The 20,445-nt window shown below is 40.8% G+C and overlaps 1 protein-coding gene across 14 annotated transcripts in view; it reads right to left on the bottom strand.

The window, feature by feature from the left end:
• csnk1g1 (casein kinase 1, gamma 1) overlaps positions 1–20,445 on the bottom strand; it is a 286,572-nt gene that overhangs the window by 231,304 nt on the left and 34,823 nt on the right. For all 14 annotated transcript variants that reach the window (XM_051920337.1, XM_051920332.1, XM_051920327.1 and 11 more), the window contains exons 3-4: positions 3,867–3,907; positions 869–938 (exon numbers count right to left, since the gene is read on the bottom strand). In XM_051920337.1, the coding sequence (XP_051776297.1) occupies positions 869–938; positions 3,867–3,907 (111 nt within the window). The remainder of the gene's footprint in view (positions 1–868; positions 939–3,866; positions 3,908–20,445) is intronic.

Raw genomic sequence — 20,445 nt, 5'->3', positions numbered from 1 at the left:
GGAAGGGAGCAATGTGAAGGTAATCTTTCAGCGTTTTTTGAGGAGCGGCCGTATCCTCTAGGGGTGCGAACAGCCCCCGTGCTCACAATATATTTGAGGAGTTTTATTTAATACGTAATACGTGCTCTGGTTGGGTAGCTTCTCAGCCATCTGCCAATAGCGTCGTCCCTTGTATGAAATCAACTGGGCAAACCAACTGAGGAAGCATGTACCAGAAATTAAAAGACCCATTGTCCGCAGAAATTCGTGAACCAGCAAAAAATCTGCGATATATATTTAAATACGCTTACATATAAAATCCGCGATAGAGTGAAGCCGCGAAAGTCGAAGCGCAATATAGCGAGGGATTACTGTAGTACTAAAACATGAAAAATGTTTGTCTTTTAGGTATGTGTTCAACATTTCTTGCATTTCATGTCATCCTACATTTACACAGATCTTTGTAGACACGGAACACACATGAAATGCTTGCGTTCCAAATAACGATATATTTTTTAGCCTATACAGCTCTTGGTACTACCTCACTCCCTGATAAACAAGGCTTGAGCTGGGAGAGGTTTTTGCCATTTCTGTGGCAGTGGGAGGATGGGATATCAGGCTGCTTGGGCTTATCGACACATTTACAAGACAAAAGACGCTGATGGAGAGGTGCGAACAGATTTAAGGTGGGCTGGATTTATAAGTTTTTTCATAGGCTTTGGTAATTCTAGTGTTAATAGCTTATGACATAGTTTTAACTGCTCCTTCTGACTTAGGAAAGATTGCCATATACGAATAAGTTTAAAAACAGAATAGTATTGTAGCTTAAAGGTATGTTTCTTAATAAGTGTAAGAGGAAACAAAGTTTTAACAACACAAAAAATCTTACCTGTACATCCTAGCTGTTTGTAAAACCTGTATTCTAAATGAAGTTGAGGCGCTCTGGACTTTATTGGTTCCTAAAAAGTGAAAAACAACACATTAAATACAGAAAAAGAAAAAGTCTATAAGAGTAAGGTGCTGTGAAGCTGGCTGACTAGCATTTTCTGATTGAGCTAACATCTTAATTCACTGAAGGTCTGATAACTATTGCTTATGCATCCAAGTGTGTGTATACTGTCCTCTAAAACGGAGCTTTGAAAGAAAGAAGTTGACGTGGCAGGAAATCATCTCGTCATAACCAATAGCATCAGCCAACTTATGTTATACATTTGGTTTGCGTCTGTAACAGACGGTGTACATTTATAGTATTTGTAAAAGTTACTGTGTTTTTTCCACTTTTATTCTCTCAGTTACGATCACAAGACATACTACCTCCCTAGGGATCTGATGTTGTCAGTTTTTATTTGAAACTGGGAATAACTGTAGATGTGAGTGGTGTTTTGAGGCAATGGAACTGAACATTCTCTGATCTGGAGGGATAAAAGCTGACACACAAACGCTGGTGAATCTGCCTTATTTGTATCTCACCGTCACTTGATTTTTTTTTTATTCAGATTTATTGAGTGTTCCTGCTCACGCTGAATTAGCTGAATCACGCTGAATTGAATCATAATTCCATGATGTCAAAGCCACACTGACAAAAAAAAACAAAACAAAAAAAAGACATAGGTATATATATGATATTTGGAAATATTCATTTTATGACCTGCATAGTACATTTCGGAAAACACTATGGCACGGAAGCAACATTCATATTATTCATATTAATTCGCATAACATCTTGCAGTTGTAATCGGTGACCGCGTGGAGAAGACCATGTGTTTAGACCTCAGTCAGTCATTGACTGCAAAGGATTTTCAACCAAGAGTTGAAAATGATCATATTTATGATTGTTAGTTTGTCCAAATACTTTTGAGGCCCTGAAAATGGGGGAACGTATAAAAATGGCTATCTTTTCTTAATGGCTCATACAATAATTTTGTTAAATGACTTAAACTCAAAAGGCAACTCCACACTTCAATCATATTTCGATTGCTTCATTTCAAATCCATTGTGGTGGAGCACAGAGCCAAAATGATATTGTCCAAATACTTATGGACCTAACTGTATACAGACTAGGAAGACCAATACAACACAAGTGTTACAAGACTTCAGACTGCAATCACATTTCCTACAACTGCGGACAAGCCAAATTTTTTAATATATATTACCAAAAATATTTTTTTTCTGATTTTAAAACAATCACTCTGTCACTCTATCAAATATATTTCATCAATGATTTCAAACAAGCCATCCTTTTAGTAGTTGAATGAATGTTTATACATTACATGGAAAAAAGACTGTGGACATCTGACCATCCTGCCTACATGAGCTTGCTGGACATCCCATTCCAAAACCAAGGGCATTAATATGGAGTTGAACACACCCAGTGTGACTGTAATCGCTTCCACTCTTCAAGAAAGACTTTCACCAAGATTCTGAAGTTTGTTTTGGGGAATTTGTGCCCGTTTGGCTTAAAGAACATTTGTTTGGTCAAGTACTTATGTTGCTGAATATGAAGACCTGGCTCGAATTCAGATTTTTAATTCATCCCAATGGTGTTGAGCAGACGTGCGGTAAAAGCTCTGTGACGGCCATTAAAGTTCTAACACATTGAATTTGTCAAATCATGTGTTTATGGAACTGGCTATGTACATAGAGGCACAGTCATGTTGGAAGAGAAAATGGCCTTCCCCAAACTGTTTCTAAAAATGATAGAAGTGCAGGATTGTCTAAAATGAATTTATATGTTCTAGCATGAACAGGACCCTTCACTGGAACCAATGGACCTAACCCTAAACAATGAAAAACAGCCTTAGACCATTATCCTTCCTCAAACTAACTTTATAGTAGGCACTATACAGTCCTGAAGGTAGCATTCTCCTGCTATTCACAAAACCCAGATTTGCCCATCAGACCACCAGATAAGAGAAGCATGATTCATCACTCTGGTGAAAGCCTTTTCACTGCTCCACAATCCAATGGTGATGTGCTTTATACTATTCCAGCAGATACTTGGTACTGGGTATAGTCATCGTAGACTTGTGTGCAACTATTCTGCTATGGAAACTCATTTTATGAAGCTCCTGACACACAATTCTTTGCAGATGATGCTTCCAGAGGCAGTTTGGAACTCTTACTAGTAGCACAACAGACAATAAGCAAATTTTACATTTCATGCGGTTTGACACTCAGTGGCCCCACTCTGAGTTTGCATGGTCTACCACTTCATGGACACTATAGACACTTCCACTTCACAATGTTAACACTTACAAATTGACTGGGGCAGATATAAAAAAGCAAAAATTTCACATAGTAATTTCTGGCAAAGGTGGTATTCTAAGACGATGCTACATTAAAGTCAGAGATCTTCAGCATAACCCATTCTACTGCCAATGTCTGACATTAGAGATTATATGGTTACGTGCTTGATATTGTTTGGTTGAAACACCTGAGCTCAAAAGTTTGTAGAGGTATCTACCTACTTTTGGACACAGTGGATGAGGGTAATGAAGAAAACTTACCAAAATTGGGCATCACTTGTCCTGACATTGTGCCTGGCCTCAACACTCTATGGGGTGTTATACAGTGCACAATATCAGTTGAAATGGGCTTTTTCCTGACTAGTCATTACATTTTGACTTGAACAATATAAATATTCAAAAAAAGAATGCTAGTATGAAAGCAAAAAAAAAAAACAGTATTTGTAAGATCACAGGTATTTCCACTCAATAACTGCAGAATTAGTACTTTTCACAAAAGAAGATCAATCAAGACTCACATGTTCATTTACATTTCCCCACAAAATTGAAAACTAATGTGGTCTTCCTTCAGAGCGCTAAACATATTATACTTCATTTTGAAGAAAACTAATAAAATTAAAATATTAGAAAGTTCATGCTTACCAATTTGATGGCTACATATTCATTTGTGTAAAGGTTTTTTCCTAGGAAAAATAAAATGATGTCAGTATGATGCATTGTCAAATGATGCCACACACTACAAACAATATACTTTCAACATGTAATATTTTTCAAAAAATTGATTGTTTAAAAATTTTCTGGAATAAGTCTATGAAAGATGTTGCCATAATGAACAGGGAATGAGAGTTGATTGTGATCTAGGAAACTAAAATACAAAAAGGCTCTGCTCAAATCTTCAGAGGCAAAACTGAACAGTACATTTTCTATTCCCACTCCTAACATATGATGGTTATAGTTCAATAAAATGTGAGTTCATTATTTTTCAGTAATGAATACAAAAACACACACAAAGCATCTTATTACTGAAAGACTGAATCATTAGGCACTTCCCCACCATAGGAACCTTTTTCAGGAACCAGGAAATTTTTAGAAACTCAAACATTTGTTGCACTCCCACAAAAGGAACTCAGGCCATTTGTAGTTCCTGATAGGTAGTTTCTGGTACTTTTTTTGTACATCCTACTCCAGGGTATGTACTTTTTGTTCAACCAGGGTGGGGCTAAGACGATGAATTGTGCCGACTGGTTGACCACAAGCACTGACGTATCTTACAAATCTGTATGGAATTTATCGCTGAAGATGGAGCCGATATACAGCTAAATGAATGAGGTTAGGTTTAATTAAGTGTGTTTGATATGATATTCAAAAGGAATTGGAGTCATCCATCTGAAATGATAAAATGTATTTTAAAATGTGGGTAAACCCCAGTTCAGCCAAACAAAGACAAAGCAGGACTGTGAAAAATTGAATTAATGAAATCAAGACCAAAAAAAAAAAAAGAAAAAAAAAAAAAAAAAGACCATAACGGTAAAGTGGTTCTGACAGAAAAACCAACAAATGGTTTTGCATGATGGAAGCTACTGCGGTGGGTTGGCACCCTGCCCGGGATTGGTTCCCTGCCTTGTGCCCTGTGTTGGCTGGGATTGGCTCCAGCAGACCCCCGTGACCCTGTGTTCGGATTCAGCGGGTTGGAAAATGGATGGATGGATGGATGGATGATGGAAGCTATTGTAAGTCACAGACCAGCATACTCTGGAAACACACCACATAACTCTTCATACCTGCCACCCTGATGCTTCATGCTATGCACCCAATCAAAGCAATAATCTCCCCTGTGAAGATGTGATCACTTTGAAGTTATGGTAGTTAGAGTCAGTCCCTCATGAACTACTGATCACAATGCATTGCACACTGCATCACTCTTCTTTGCGTGTCTCACTTTTTGCATAAACATTACAGATCGTGTTATGTGGTCAAAAAACTTTATAATCTGGGTCTGTCCACATTGTTGAGTCTCTGGATCAGGGACTTTCTCACCAACAGGCCATCAGCCACACTGGTTTTGAACACAGGCACGCCACAGGGTTGTGTGCTCAGCCCAGCACTCTTCACGTTATTTACGCACAATTGCTCTGCCATCCATGCTACAAATATGGTTGTGAAGTTTACGGATCATAGTGGATCTCATATCAGACAATGATGAGACTCACTACAGAGAGGAGATAAAACACCTGGCACTATGGTGCTCAGCCAACAACCTCATCTTGAACACCAAGACCAAAGCGGTTATTGTTGGCTATAGGAGAACCCGAACAACAGAACATGCTCCTATATTCATACATGAGGAATTGTAATGTGTGTGGACATAATCAAGTTCTTGGGTATCCACATCACATCGGATCTGACCTGGTCTTTGAACACATCATACCTGGTAAAGGAGGCCAAACAAAGACTCTTCCTCAGGAAGATGAAACGTGCTGGATTCTCCTCTCGGTTGTTCACAAACTACTACAGATCCGCTATAGAAAGCACTCTGTGTCACAGTATGACAGTGTGGTACAGCAGCACCACAGCACAGGACAGGAAGGACTTGGCATGGGTGGTGAGAACAGCACACGGGATCATGGGATGTCCTGTCCTAGACCTGGACTCTGTATATGCTGGAAGGGTACAGAAGAGGGCCAAATATATAGCTGCAGATCTCACCCATCCAGGAAATGGACTGTTTGTACCACTGCCTTCGGGAAAGCGATACAGAAACATAAAAACATGTACCAGCAGACTGAAAGACAGCATTTTCCCCAGAGCTGTGAAGTCCATCTGCCCCTGCTGATACACACACATTCATCTACCCCTAACCTGCCCCCCTGTAGACATGCACACGCACTTTCCCTCGTAATCAAACACACACTCTTATTCCTCCCCTGCAGACCCATGCACACAGATCACTGGTCTCTGCAGGCGTGCTACCTCAGGGAAAGTCTGAACTTGATGTTTTATTGCTGCTGTCTTTTATATTTATTATGTTTATTTTATTATTTATAGTGTATTGTGTATTTTAAGTATACTGCCTCGAAGCCGAGTCCTACGAACATAAAAAATTCGTTACGTGTATGCATAATGACAATAAAGAATTCTATCTATCTAAACTCAACACACAAAAGTATCCCTGGGACTACATCATACAGGAACTCATTGACTCCTGAAAACAAAGTTCCTGTGGTGGGAAAGCACCTAGTGTAGAAAGTATATATTATAATATTATATATATATATATACACATATATATACACACACATATACATACATTTATATATGTTTCTAATGCAAAGTTGAATGAATTATTCAGTTACTCATAATTATACTGTACTTTGAACATTACAGAGTTCAAACGCTAAATTCACAGAGTTTGAACAATGCTTCTACAGCCACACAGGACATCAGCACTCCTCACTAACGAGCAGTAAATGTAATTTTCATTTTATTATACAGTATTTACATATTTTATTTATTGATTCAGACTTTGAACAGTGCAGAGTTCAAACACCCTCCTGAAACAAATTAAGTCTGAGGTACGATGCACCACTGTATTGTGGGGGGGGGGGGGGGGTTATGGGGTTGTGGGGATTGTTAAAAAAAGAAAAAAAAAAACAGCACATAAATTTAAGTTAATGTAAAATATCTGATGCAAAAAATTACTATTTTGTTCAGAATATAAGATGGCATCATGCTTTTTTGAAGTCTAGAGATTTTTATTGATTATCTATATTATTACAAACTTTGAATTGTATTACAACTTACTCAAAAGTTCTTACTGCAGAAGCAATAATACTAAATTTAAGCATACAGAAGTATCTTAATTATACACCAACATCATTTTCTGATAGGTAAACTATAGAAATAATGCAAGACAAGAAATTGCTTCTCAATCTGGGGTGCTCTGGATTTTGTGAGACAGACTATTTTATATGGGAAGACTTGCAACTGTTGAAGATAGCATAACACAAATTGACCAAAACCAAAAGAGAGAGAGAGAGATAGATAGAGAGATAAATATACTTTATTAATCCCAATGGGAAATTCACATTCCTCAGCAGCAGCATGCTGAAACAATAAATAATATTAAAGAATGATAATAATGCAGGTGAAAAACAGACAATATCTTTGTATAATGTTAACGTTTACCCCCCCGGGTGGAATTGAAGAGTCGCATAGTTTGGGGGAGGAACGATCTCCTCAGTCTGTCAGTGGAGAAGGACAGTGACAGCAGTCTGTCGCTGAAGCTGCTCCTCTGTCTGGAGATGATACTATTTAGTGGATGCAGTGGATTCTCCATAATTGATAGGAGCCTGTTGAGTGCCCTTCGCTCTGCCACAGATGTTAAACTGTCCAGCTCCATGCCAACAATAGAGCCTGCCTTCCTCACCAGTTTGTCCAGGCGTGAGGCGTCTTTCCTCTTAATGCTGCCTCCACAGCACACCACCGTGTAGAAGAGGGCGCTCACCACAACCGTCTGATAGAACATCTGCAGCATCTTATTGCAGATGTTGAAGGACGCCAGCCTTCTAAGGAAGTACAGTCGGCTCTGTCCTTTCTTGCACAGCGCATCAGTATTGGCAGTCCAGTCTAATTTATCATCCAGCTGCACTCCCAGATATTTATAGGTCTGCACCATCTGCACACAGTCACCTTTGATGATCACGGGGTCTATGAGGGGTCTGGGCCTCCTAAAATCCACCACCAGCTCCTTGGTTTTGCTGGTGTTCAGTTGTAGGTGGTTTGAGTCGCACCATTTAACAAAGTCATTGATTAGGTCCCTATACTCATCCTCCAGCCCATTCCTGATGCAGCCCACGATAGCAGTGTCATCAGCGAACTTTTGCACGTGGCAGGACTCCGAGTTGTATTGGAAGTCCGATGTATATAGGCTGAACAGGACCGGAGAAAGTACAGTCCCTTGTGGCGCTCCTGTGTTGCTGACCACAATGTCAGACATGCAGTTCCCAAGACGCACATACTGAGGTCTGTCTTTAAGATAGTCCACGATCCATGCCACTAGGTATGAATCTAATCCCATCTCTGTCAGCTTGTCCCTAAGGAGCAGAGGTTGGATTGTGTTGAAGGCGTTAGAGAAGTCTAGAAACATAATTCTTACAGCACCACTGCCTCTGTCTAAGTGAGAGAGGGATCGATGTAGCATATAGATGATGGCATCCTCCGCTCCCACCTTCTCCTGATACGCAAACTGCAGAGGGTCAAGAGCGTGTTGAACCTGTGGCCTAAGGTGGTGAAGCAGTAGCCTCTCCATGGTCTTCATCACATGTGATGTCTGAGCAACAGGCCGAAAGTCATTCAGCTCACTAGGACGTGATACCTTTGGGACCAGGGTGATACAAGATGTTTTCCAAAGCCTCGGGACTCTCCCCTGTTCCAGGCTCAGGTTGAAGATGCGCTGTAGAGGACCCCCCAGCTCTGATGCACAGACCTTCAGCAGTCGTGGCGATACTCCATCTGGACCCACTGCTTTGCTGGCACGAAGTCTCCTCAGCTCTCTGCTCACTTGCGCTGTTGTAATTATGGGTGTGGATGTCTCTCCTATGCTGGTATCAGCAGAAGGATGTGTGGAGGGTGCAGTACTCCGAGGTGAGAGTGAGAGTGGGTTAGGATGGTCAAACCTGTTAAAGAAGTTGTTCATTTGGTTTGCTCTCTTCACGTCTCTCTCGATGGTGGTACCCCGCTTCGAGCTGCAGCCAGTGATGATCTTCATCCCATCCCACACTTCCTTTATGCTGTTATTCTGCAACTTCTGCTCCAGCTTTCTCCTGTACTGCTCCTTCGCCATCCTGAGCTGGACTCGGAGTTCCTTCTGCACGCGCTTGAGCTCATGCTGATCACCGTCTTTAAAAGCCCTTTTCTTCTGGTTCAAAAGGCCCTTGATGTCACTTGTAATCCATGGCTTCTTGTTAGCATAGCAGTGTACAGTTCTTACTGGAACTACAATGTCCATACAGAAGTTGATGTAGTCAGTAGTGCAGTCAACAACTTCCTCAATGTTCTCACTAAGAGATCCCTGCAGGATATCCCAGTCTGTATTTCCAAAACATTCTCTCAGAGTATTCTCAGCCTCCGGGGTCCACTTCCTGAATGATCGTGTGGTTACAGGTAGGACTCTCACTTTTGGTTGATAGTGAGGCTGAAGCAGAACCAGGTTATGATCTGCCTTCCCAAGCGCTGGCAGCGGGGTGGCGCTGTATGCGTCTTTAACGTTTGCATTCAGTAAATCAATAGTCTTATTTCCCCGGGTGTTACAGTCCACATACTGGGAGAATGCAGGTAATGTTTTGTCCAGCATCACATGGTTAAAGTCTCCAGCGATTAGCACAAGCGCCTCAGGGTGCTGCGTTTGTAACTTAGCAACAGCGGAATGGATGATGTCACTCGCTGACTCCACGTCCGCCCGAGGAGGAATGTAAACGATAACAACAATGACGTGTCCAAACTCTCTGGGCAAGTAATAGGGACGCAAACTTATGGCCAACAGTTCGATGTCCCTGCAGCAAGTGGAGATTTTGACGTTAACATGTTCAGAGTTACACCACCGTGTATTAACATAGAGAGTGAGTCCTCCTCCTTTGTGCTTCCCACAGGTACTTGCATCTCTGTCTGCTCTAACTGTGCTAAACCCGGGTAGTTCCACGTTAGCATCAGGGATGGTATTAGTTAGCCAAGTTTCGCAAAAACACAACAAACTGCATTCTTTGTAGGTTCTGACATTTTTCACCAGCGCAGCCAGTTTGTCGATCTTATTTGAGATTGAGTTCACATTCCCCAGAATCACAGAAGGCACCGAAGGCTTAAAATGCCACTTTCTCGCAAGCCGATTCATTTTTAGCTTAGTGCCCGCTCTGCTGCCACGATACCGCCTTCTTACCTCGTCGGGTAAATAAGGAACCACACCGGCACTGGCATTTGTTCTCAGCGCTCGAAGTTGAGTACTTGAATAGGCGAGTCTCGGCGTGTAAAAATCCATGCCCATGTTGTAAAAGTGTGTCCAGTGAACAAATCCACATAAAATAAAGTGATAGGAGTGATCAATAAATAAAAATAGAAAAATAAAAGTAGAAAAGTACACACACACATATAGTCATGCACGGAGCTGCTGAAAAGGCTGCCACTCTCTGCGGCGCCGGATGTATTATAATGTAGAGTGTCAGTAAATATACAGTAGAAAGGAGATCAATACACACGATTGACAACATGTTAAGGCTGTCCACATTAAGCAAATTGTCTTATGTTTCATAACAGTCAGAAATTTCCTTTTAAGATCCTAGTAAGAATTGCGGAATACTGCTAAATACTTTGCTGGGAGTTTTTCCTACTTTTAACATTAAAATGTTTAGAACTTCATTGAAAAAAAAATCAATTCAACCAAAACACTACATATTTAAAGATGAATAATTAATATTCTTTGCAACAAATAAGCATGTGACTTTACATCACCTGAACATAAGCATAACACAAACACCATTTATGGAACATTGTTTTATTTCCTTTATGGCTGAACAATGCCAGTACTTCCTCTTTTCTTCTTCCTCTCTTTCCCAGTTCATCACTTTACCATCTCTTATAGTAGTTCCCGTTACTTAAACTTGAAGAAGTTGCAACATTTGTGTTCCAGAAACAAAACACATTGCTTTGAGGATAAATGCAAATGCATATCGTGCAAGATCAAATTCATGCCACATTACACATTCTCAAAGACATCTTAAACATACAATATAATGCAGAAAAAATAGGCTTACTACAAACAAGTTGCCAAATTTATTCCCATTAAGTTTACAAAAGCAAAGCTCACAGACAACAAAAACCTTGCTAATATGAATTGATGTGTGAATCCATACAAAAACATGGGGTAAAGAGAGTACATTCTTAAACAGAAACAAAAAGACCGAAGGGGGGAAAAAACCTTAAGTCAGTTCAATGAATAAAATAAAAATTGCTCATTAGAATCAACGGAAATTGTTAACATGATTGTCAAGAATTGCACAACAAACTCAGAACTGTTATTTTTCCCTGTCAAATGAACACTAGAATCCTTGAAGCCTACAAAAAAAACTTGTAATCCCGGCACACCTTAAATTTCTTTGCACCTCTCCATTGCCGTCTTTTGTTTTGTAAATGTGTTGATCAGCACAAGCAGTCTGCTGTCACCAAACCAATGACAGAGCTCAACTCTCTTCGCAATATCTTTTATAGGTAGCAAAACTTTACACCGGCTGTTACAGACAGAAATCAAGGGCTTCTTCTTTTTGGGCATATACACTGTCAGCAACAGATCTAAACACTAGTGTGGCGAATTGCTCGCATACTTGAAGTGACTTTAGCTGCAGGTGGAAGTCCCATTTTACTTATGGTGACAAGCTTGGTTGTGTCGCAGCACAGCAGTCTATTAGCCAGCAAAAACACTTTGAAGAAGCTGCCTGTTGTTACGGTTCTGCCTTTGTCCTTAAACGGCTCCAAAAGCTTTATGACCACAGGCTCGGAAAGTGTTTGCCCTCAGTTTTAACTCAAAACACAGTTCTCAACAAAACATTGCCAGATGTCCAAAATCACAACAAATCTGTTGTTTTTCACACATTCTGCACGGGTGTCTTTGTTGTCAAAGTGCCAATACCGCATGGTAGTCTGATAGCAGTTACAGGACATCACATCTTTGATTGCCGGTACAACAAATAGTTATGAACAGGCATCAACCACAGCACCAACTGTGGTCATCACTGCTCTTGTGAAAAGAATGGAAATAAACGCCATGAACTCAGAGATGGGAGAGGGCAGTTAATTGTACTGTGTGAACGTCACTGACAGAATAAAACTGAATAATAAAAAAACAAGTGGTAATTTTTACAAGTAGCCAAAATTTACACCGGGTGTTACAGACTCAAATTAAATGTACAGTAATCCCTCCTCCATCGCGGGGGTTGCGTTCCAGAGCCACCCGCGAAATAAGAAAATCCGCGAAGTAGAAACCATATGTTTATATGGTTATTTTTATATTGTCATGCTTGGGTCACAGATTTGCGCAGAAACACAGGAGGTTGTAGAGAGACAGGAACGTTATTCAAACACTGCAAACAAACATTTGTCTCTTTTTCAAAAGTTTAAACTGTGCTCCATGACAAGACAGAGATGACAGTTCTGTCTCACAATTAAAAGAATGCAAACATATCTTCCTCTTCAAAGGAGTGCGTGTCAGGAGCACAGAATGTCACATAGAGAAAACAATCTCTAGCAAACAAATCAATAGGGCTGTTTGGCTTTTAAGTATGCGAAGCACCGCAGCACAAAGCTGTTGAAGGCAGCAGCTCACACCCCCAGAGCAGAGAGAGAGAGAGAGAGAGAGAGAGACAGAGTTTATTTTTCAGTCAAAAATCAATACGTGCCCTTCGAGCTTTTAAGTATGCGAAGCACTGTGCAGCATGTCGTTTCATGAAGCAGCTGCACAAAAGATAGCAACGTGAAGATAATCTTTCAGCATTTTTAGACGAGCGTCCGTATCATCTAGGTGTGCGAACAGCCCCCCTGCTCAATCCCCATACGTCAGGATCACAGATAGTCAGCGAAAGAGAGAGAGAAAAGTAAGCAATCTAGCTTCTCAGCCATCTGCCAATAGCGTCCCTTGTATGAAATCAACTGGGCAAACCAAATGAGGAAGCATGTACCAGAAATTAAAAGACCCATTGTCCGCAGAAATCCTCGAACCAGCAAAAAATCCGCGATATATATTTAAATATGCTTACATATAAAATCCGAGATGGAGTGAAGCCGCGAAAGGCGAAGCACGATATAGCAAGGGATCACTGTATGTTACTATATTATAGTAATAATAATAACAGCAGCTCAATACTTAAACCCGGAACTTTTGGGTTATAAGTCAACAGTTCTTACCTCTGCACCATTCAAGAATACATATTAACTTCCTGTCAATTGACATTTGAGCTTGGGTTGTTTGTTTTTTCCTTGGTTGTATTCTTGAATAAAAGCGCACGTGTTTGATATTTGGACTAATCTTCACACATTATACACTTCACATCATTATTAGTATAACATGGAAAATGTTTCTGCTGGAGGTGTTCAGCATGTCTTGCCTCACATTTCCTTTCATCCTACACTTACTCAGATCTTTGTAGACACGGAACACATATGAAATGTATTTATTCCAAATAATGATATACAGTAGACCCCCGCGAAGTCACAGTTCTGAGTTTGCGGCCTCCGTCATTTGCGGATTTTTCCTTGGAACCTATCTAAATGTTAGCGGAAACCGCAAATATCCTCCGCAATTTTTATGGCTTTATTTCATGGCAATACTGTACTGTAGAGAAAAACAAGACTTGGGATGGTGAAAGTAGCCAATAGAATTTGAAACTGGAACTCCCAACAGTCCCTGCAGTGGCTCTGATTGGTCTTCTGCTGAGGGTATTGGGGCTGTTGGGGTCAAAGGATGTCAGCGCGGCTTTTAAAAAGAGGGCCAGTGACCAAAACAAAAAAAAAAAAAGTTTTTGTAATTTGTGCTTCAAGTTCCTGTCTGTCTACCTTCTGTTGGGTTATCTGTACTTATTTGTTTTGTCCTGGATCGTTTCATGGTTGGCGTCTGGATTGTCTGCCATCTGCCTGTGTACATGAGGACTGTAAGTGGATTTATGGCCATCCTGCAAAGAAAAGAGCACTTCTGAACCCGTCCACCCGTCTTCACCATTTCAGGAACTAGTAGTAGGACAATCTTTACATTCCCATTCAATGTGCGGATCACTGGACTATCTATTTTCATCACTACATTTCATCCGTTGCCGTTTTGTATGAACTTTTTCATGATTTACTGTGTGTTTTGTTTGTGCTTTGTTGTATTTAATGTGTAATCGCCGTACGGGGAACAGGGGTGGTATCATCGTTTTCATTTATTTCATTTGTTTTCATTACATTCTTTATTTGCTGTTTGATTACCGGTTTGCTTTGTTTTTGTCTGTTTGTGAGTGCATGCAGGTTGGGTCAAGGCTGGGTGCGTCCCTGGAATCTCCACCATAAAAATAAATAAATCACAGTCCTCGACGGTGTGAATCTTAGCGGCACCGGCACCCGACTACTATAACTAGTGTTATTCATTTCTCCTTGCTGCTGACTGACTGTGATGCATCTCCAGCTGAGTGTTCTTGTGTTTTCCGTTTTGTTCCTCTTAACCCTTAATCCACCGCAACCGGCTATAGTCATTTCCCAGTGCCATTTGTGAGCACGCAGGACCTGATCAGTAAGTGCCGTACGTTGAGCAGCCAGCTCATGACCACTGCCAGCCCCTTGTGAGCAGGGGGGCTGAACACACCCCTAGAAGACACGGACGCTCCTCAAAAAACCCCTCTTAAAAAATGCTGATAGACTACTTTCACACTACTCCCTTACTTGCTGGGCTTACTTGCAGCTGCTCTGTCGCGTAATATGCTTCTCGCACGACACTACACACACTTAAAAGCTTGAACAGCACCTGTCCTTTTTTGGCTGCTTTGTTTCTCTCTTCTCCTCCCCCAGACATCCTCTGCTCCTGTTAGGGGTCCCGCTCCTGTTGTGCTCCCCTATGATGTTTGTCTATTCTTTAACACTAGAATTACCAGAGCCTACGAAAAAACTCGTAAATCCGTCCCACCTTAAATCGCGTCTTAAATCCGTTTGCACCTCTCCACCAGAGTCCTTTGTCATCTAAATGTGCTGATAAAGCTACTAGCAGCCAGCTATTCCATCCCCCCCACCGACTTAGAATGAACTTCTCTCCTAGCTCAAGCCTTGCCTTGATTTGATTACCTGGGATTGAAGTGGAGTTTTACAGTGGAAATAATTCTAGCGTTATTTGGAATACACGCATTTCATGTGTGTTCCATTTCTATAGTTGGCTGTGCAAACACATTTTTAAAACAGAAACGTTTTTCATATTCTAATAGTAAATGACAAAATGTAGGCATAAACTATATAACGTATGAAGCCTGAAGTCCATATATCAAAGAAACACTTTCACAAAAGGTACAAATAAAAGAACACGTGCGCCTTCATTCAAAAAAAAAAAAAAAAAAAAAGCCGCGTTAGCATGCCACATTGACACTCTTACTACAACCGCCGCAGTGGTGTAATGGTATCAGCGCCTGACTGGGAGTCAGGGGGTGGCGAGTTCGATTCCGCACGGCTCCACTTCGAGAAATTAACTGCTCTTATTCTTACAATTTTAGAATAACAATATAAATTTGATTTCAGTCTGTAACAGGCGGTGTAACTTATGATACTGGTAAAGGTTAGCTTTTTTATTTTTTTTAATTCACTTTTCATTCTCGCAGTCACATTCAGAATCAATCCATACAACCCCATCTGACACAGCTGGTTTCACATAAATAAAAGTGCACTTTTATTCAAGACTATAACCGAAGAATAAAGAAAGCAAGTTACAGTTGGTGGTTGATACGACAGCTTGCGTGGTGCAATGTTAAGAACTGCTGATTTCCGATCCGTGCTATATAAAATCATCACATTCAAATATTAACAGCTCCCACACACCCAAGGTCCGCCATTCCTACATTTACAATATGTGTACTTGTTGCAGTGTACACACCTCTCTGTGCTATGGTTCCTATTACAGTGAATGAGCACCTGACACTGTACTTTCTTCCCTGGGGGAAGCTGAGGTCTTAGAACGGAAGTTTGTTGACGCTGTATCATCTTTTCTTTTTCCATCGCCTTTTCCTGTAAGAAGCGACGACGAAGTTCCTCTGCAAGGTGAGCCATGAACACTCTTCTTTTCTCAGCGGACCCCGTGCATGCCTTATACAGTACGTGTGCGTTCATCGCTGCTAGGTCAAGGATGTTGTACAACACAGCAACCGGCCACCTGCGTGTTCCTGTGCGCACTGAACAAGCACGCGCCTTCTGGTCCATGATGTCAACGCCACGCTGGGGAAAAGAGAAAGACAAATATATGTGACATTTTGAAGAAATCATTTTATCACCAGAAGAACACCAGAATACTTCGTCACACTAATATTTTTTTCATTAGCATACCTTCATGTGGTTGTAGTCTGTGACCGTGTTTTTTTTTTTTTTTTTTATCTTGCCCAATGTCCACATCATGGTGCATTGTGCTGAGAATGCAGGCAGACTTCATCTTTTTGGGCACATACACTGTCAGCATGGCACTGGGAGATCTAAACACCAGCGTGGAGAATTGTTCGTGTACTGAACTGACTTTAGCTGCAGGTGGAAGTTCCCGTCGCACTTTATTCATGGTGCCAAGCAGAGTTGTATTGCGGTGCAGCAGTGTATTAGCCAGCGAAAGTGACGTGAAGAAGTTGTCTGTTGTTACGGTTCTGCCTTTGTCCAAAAATGGCTCCATAAGCTTTATGACCACAGACTCGGAAAGTCTTTCTCCCGTGGGACGACTGGGATCTTTTCCTAAATAAGGAGTGGCATTGCACATGTACTTTGTCTCCAAATCTGCCGCAATCCAAAAAGGCAGAACCGTAACAACAGACAACTTCTTCACGTCACTTTCGCTGGCTAATAGACTGCTGCACCGCAATACAACTCTGCTTGGCACCATGAATAAAGTGCGACGGGAACTTCCACCTGCAGCTAAAGTCAGTTCAGTACACGAACAATTCTCCACGCTGGTGTTTAGATCTCCCAGTGCCATGCTGACAGTGTATGTGCCCAAAAAGATGAAGTCTGTCTGCATTCTCAGCACAATGCACCATGATGTGGAGATTGGGCAAGATAAAAAAAAAAAAAAAAAACACGGTCACAGACTACAACCACATGAAGGTATGCTAATGAAAAAAATATTAGTGTGACGAAGTATTCTGGTGCTCTTCTGGTGATAAAATGATTTCTTCAAAATGTCACATATATTTGTCTTTCTTTTTTCCCCAGCGTGGCGTTGACATCATGGACCAGAAGGCGCGTGCTTGTTCAGTGCGCACAGGAACACGCAGGTGGCCGGTTGCTGTGTTGTACAACATCCTTGACCTAGTAGCGATGAACGCACACGTACTGTATAAGGCATGCACGGGGTCCGCTGAGAAAAGAAGAGTGTTCATGGCTCACCTTGCAGAGGAACTTCGTCGTCGCTTCTTACAGGAAAAGGCGATGGAAAAAGAAAAGATGATACAGCGTCAACAAACTTCCGTTCTAAGACCTCAGCTTTCCCCAGGGAAGAAAGTACAGTGTCAGGTGCTCATTCACTGTAATAGGAACCATAGCACAGAGAGGTGTGTACACTGCAACAAGTACACATGTTGTAAATGTAGGAATGGCAGACCTTGGGTGTGTGGGAACTGTTAATATTTGAATGTGATGATTTTATATAGCACGGATCGGAAATCAGCAGTTCTTAACATTGTACCACGCAAGCTGTCGTATCAACCACCAACTGTAACTTGCTTTCTTTATTCTTCGGTTATAGTCTTGAATAAAAGTGCACTTTTATTTATGTGAAACCAGCTGTGTCAGATGGGGTTGTATGGATTGATTCTGAATGTGACTGCGAGAATGAAAAGGGAATTAAAAAAAAAAAAAAAGCTAACCTTTACCAGTATCATAAGTTACACCACCTGTTACAGACTGAAATCAAATTTATATTGTTATTCTAAAATTGTAAGAATAAGAGCAGTTAATTTCTCGAAGTGGAGCCATGCAGAATCGAACTCGCCACCCTCTGATTCCCAGTCAGGCGCTGATACCATTACACCACTGCGGTGGTTGTAGTAAGAGTGTCAATGTGGCATGCTAACGCGGCTTTTTTTTTTTTTTTTTTTGAATGAATGAAGGCGCACGTGTTCTCTTATTTGTACCTTTTGTGAAAGTGTTTCTTTGATATATGGACTTCAGGCTTCATACGTTATATAGTTTATGCCTACATTTTGTCATTTACTATTAGAATATGAAAAACGTTTCTGTTTTAAAAATGTGTTTGCACAGCCAACTATAGAAATGGAACACACATGAAATGCGTGTATTCCAAATAACGCTAGAATTATTTCCACTGTAAAACTCCACTTCAATCCCAGGTAATCAAATCAAGGCAAGGCTTGAGCTAGGAGAGAAGTTCATTCTAAGTCGGTGGGGGGATGGAATAGCTGGCTGCTAGTAGCTTTATCAGCACATTTAGATGACAAAGGACTCTGGCGGAGAGGTGCAAACGGATTTAAGACGCGATTTAAGGTGGGACGGATTTACGAGTTTTTTCGTAGGCTCTGGTAATTCTAGTGTTAATCGAGAACTAACTGCATACTAAGCTCATTTTACTTCTGAAAGAGACATGTTACTTTGAAGTGTTTGAATAAAATTCCTGTCTCTACAATCTCCTGTGTTTCTGTGCAATTCTGTGACCCAAGCGTGACATACTGTGGCCTCACTGTCCCTGGGATTGAGCTGCTGCACTAGACTAGCCTTCAAGCGTCAGTGCTTACACCTCTGTGTGCTTGAGTGCAGCCAGTTCAAACACATTTGGCTCAGTGATTTACTGAATTTCATGCATGGCGTCAGTTACATCTTGTACATATTGTTCCAGTAATTTTTTTAAAATAGTTTTTACAGTTCATTAGCAGTGTGTAAAATGATCAGTGTTGCAGTAACTGTGATGCTCGTTGCATGAAAAAAAATGTGTTCCATTAAAATTTCATTTTCCTTTGTGAATTGTGACGTTTACTTAAAGTGCAGCAAAAATGTATTTGGCGTCCAGGGATGCATTAACCACCAAGTATGTGGCAGTTTAAGGGTTAAAGGCCCAAGATGCCGCCGAAACGCCCTTCACCTTCTAAGGCTTCTGGCAATGAAAACACGCTTGCATGAATTACAGTACATATAGCGGTAACATCGGTATTTTACATTCTAGCACTGTGGGAGACATAGGAGTACAGTACTTTACATTCTTTTTTAGGTAATGTATTAAGCAGAGTTTGAAATGAAATTAAAGTGTTTTGGGGGCATATTTAGGGTTTAAACTATGAAAATAGGCATTTTTTTTAACCACATCCAAAATTTGCGGTTGCTCTAGGAATGTAACCCCCGTGAATATTGAGGGTGTACTGTACTATACTGTATTATTTACCCTATACAACTTTAGATAGATAGATAGATAGATAGATAGATAGATAGATAGATAGATAGATAGATAGATAGATAGATAGATAGATAGATAGATAGATAGATAGATAGATAGATACTTTATTAGGTACCTCACACACAGATAAGGAGCCTTGGCTTCAGCTGGAAGATCTTTTTGCCTGAGTTGAGCTCAGTGAAGGGTTTGGTTTTGGGACAGCAGGCTGGCTGCGCTGATTGACACATTGACAAAACAAAAGACAATGATGGAAAGGTGCATAGGAGTTTAATGTGGGTCCGGAATTTTTCTTAGGCTTCAGGGATTTTAGTGTTAATTAGACAGGGAAAAATAACAGTTTTGAGTTTGTCATGCAATTATTGATGAACATGTTAACCGGGACAATTTCCATTGATTCTAATGAGCAACATTTATTTTATTAATTGAACTGACTTGTTTTTTCCCCCCCAAAGTGTACCTACAGTTAGATCCATAAATATTTGGACAGAGACAACTTTTTTCTAATTTTGGATCTGTACATTACCACAATGAATTTTAAATGAAACAATTCAGATGCAGTTGAAGTGCAGACTTTTTACTTTAATTCAGTGGGGTGAACAAAACAATTGCATAAAAATGTGAGGCAACTAAAACATTTTTTAACACAATCCCTTCATTTCAGGGGCTCAAAAGTAATTGGACAATTGACTCAAAGCCTATTTCATGGGCAGGTGTGGTCAAGTCCGTCGTTATGTCATTATCAGTTAAGCAGATAAAAGACCTGGAGTTGATTTGAGGTGTGATGCTTGCATGTGGAAGATTTTGCTGTGAACAGACAACATGCGGTCAAAGGAGCTCTCCATGCAGGTGAAAGAAGCCATCCTTAAGCTGCGAAAACAGAAAAAACCCATCTGAGAAATTGCTACAATATTACAAGTGGCAAAATCTACAGTTTGGTACATCCTGAGAAAGAAAGCAAGCACTGGTGAACTCAGCAACACAAAAAGGCCTGGACGTCCACGGAAGACAACAGTGGTGGATGATCGCAGAATCATTTCCATGGTGAAGAGAAATCCCTTCACAACAGCCAACCAA

Source organism: Erpetoichthys calabaricus, chromosome 17, assembly GCF_900747795.2.
Source record: "Erpetoichthys calabaricus chromosome 17, fErpCal1.3, whole genome shotgun sequence".
Classification (NCBI taxonomy): domain Eukaryota; kingdom Metazoa; phylum Chordata; class Cladistia; order Polypteriformes; family Polypteridae; genus Erpetoichthys; species Erpetoichthys calabaricus.
Note: the sequence above shows the minus strand (reverse complement) of the source record. Positions and strands in the feature narration are given on the sequence as shown.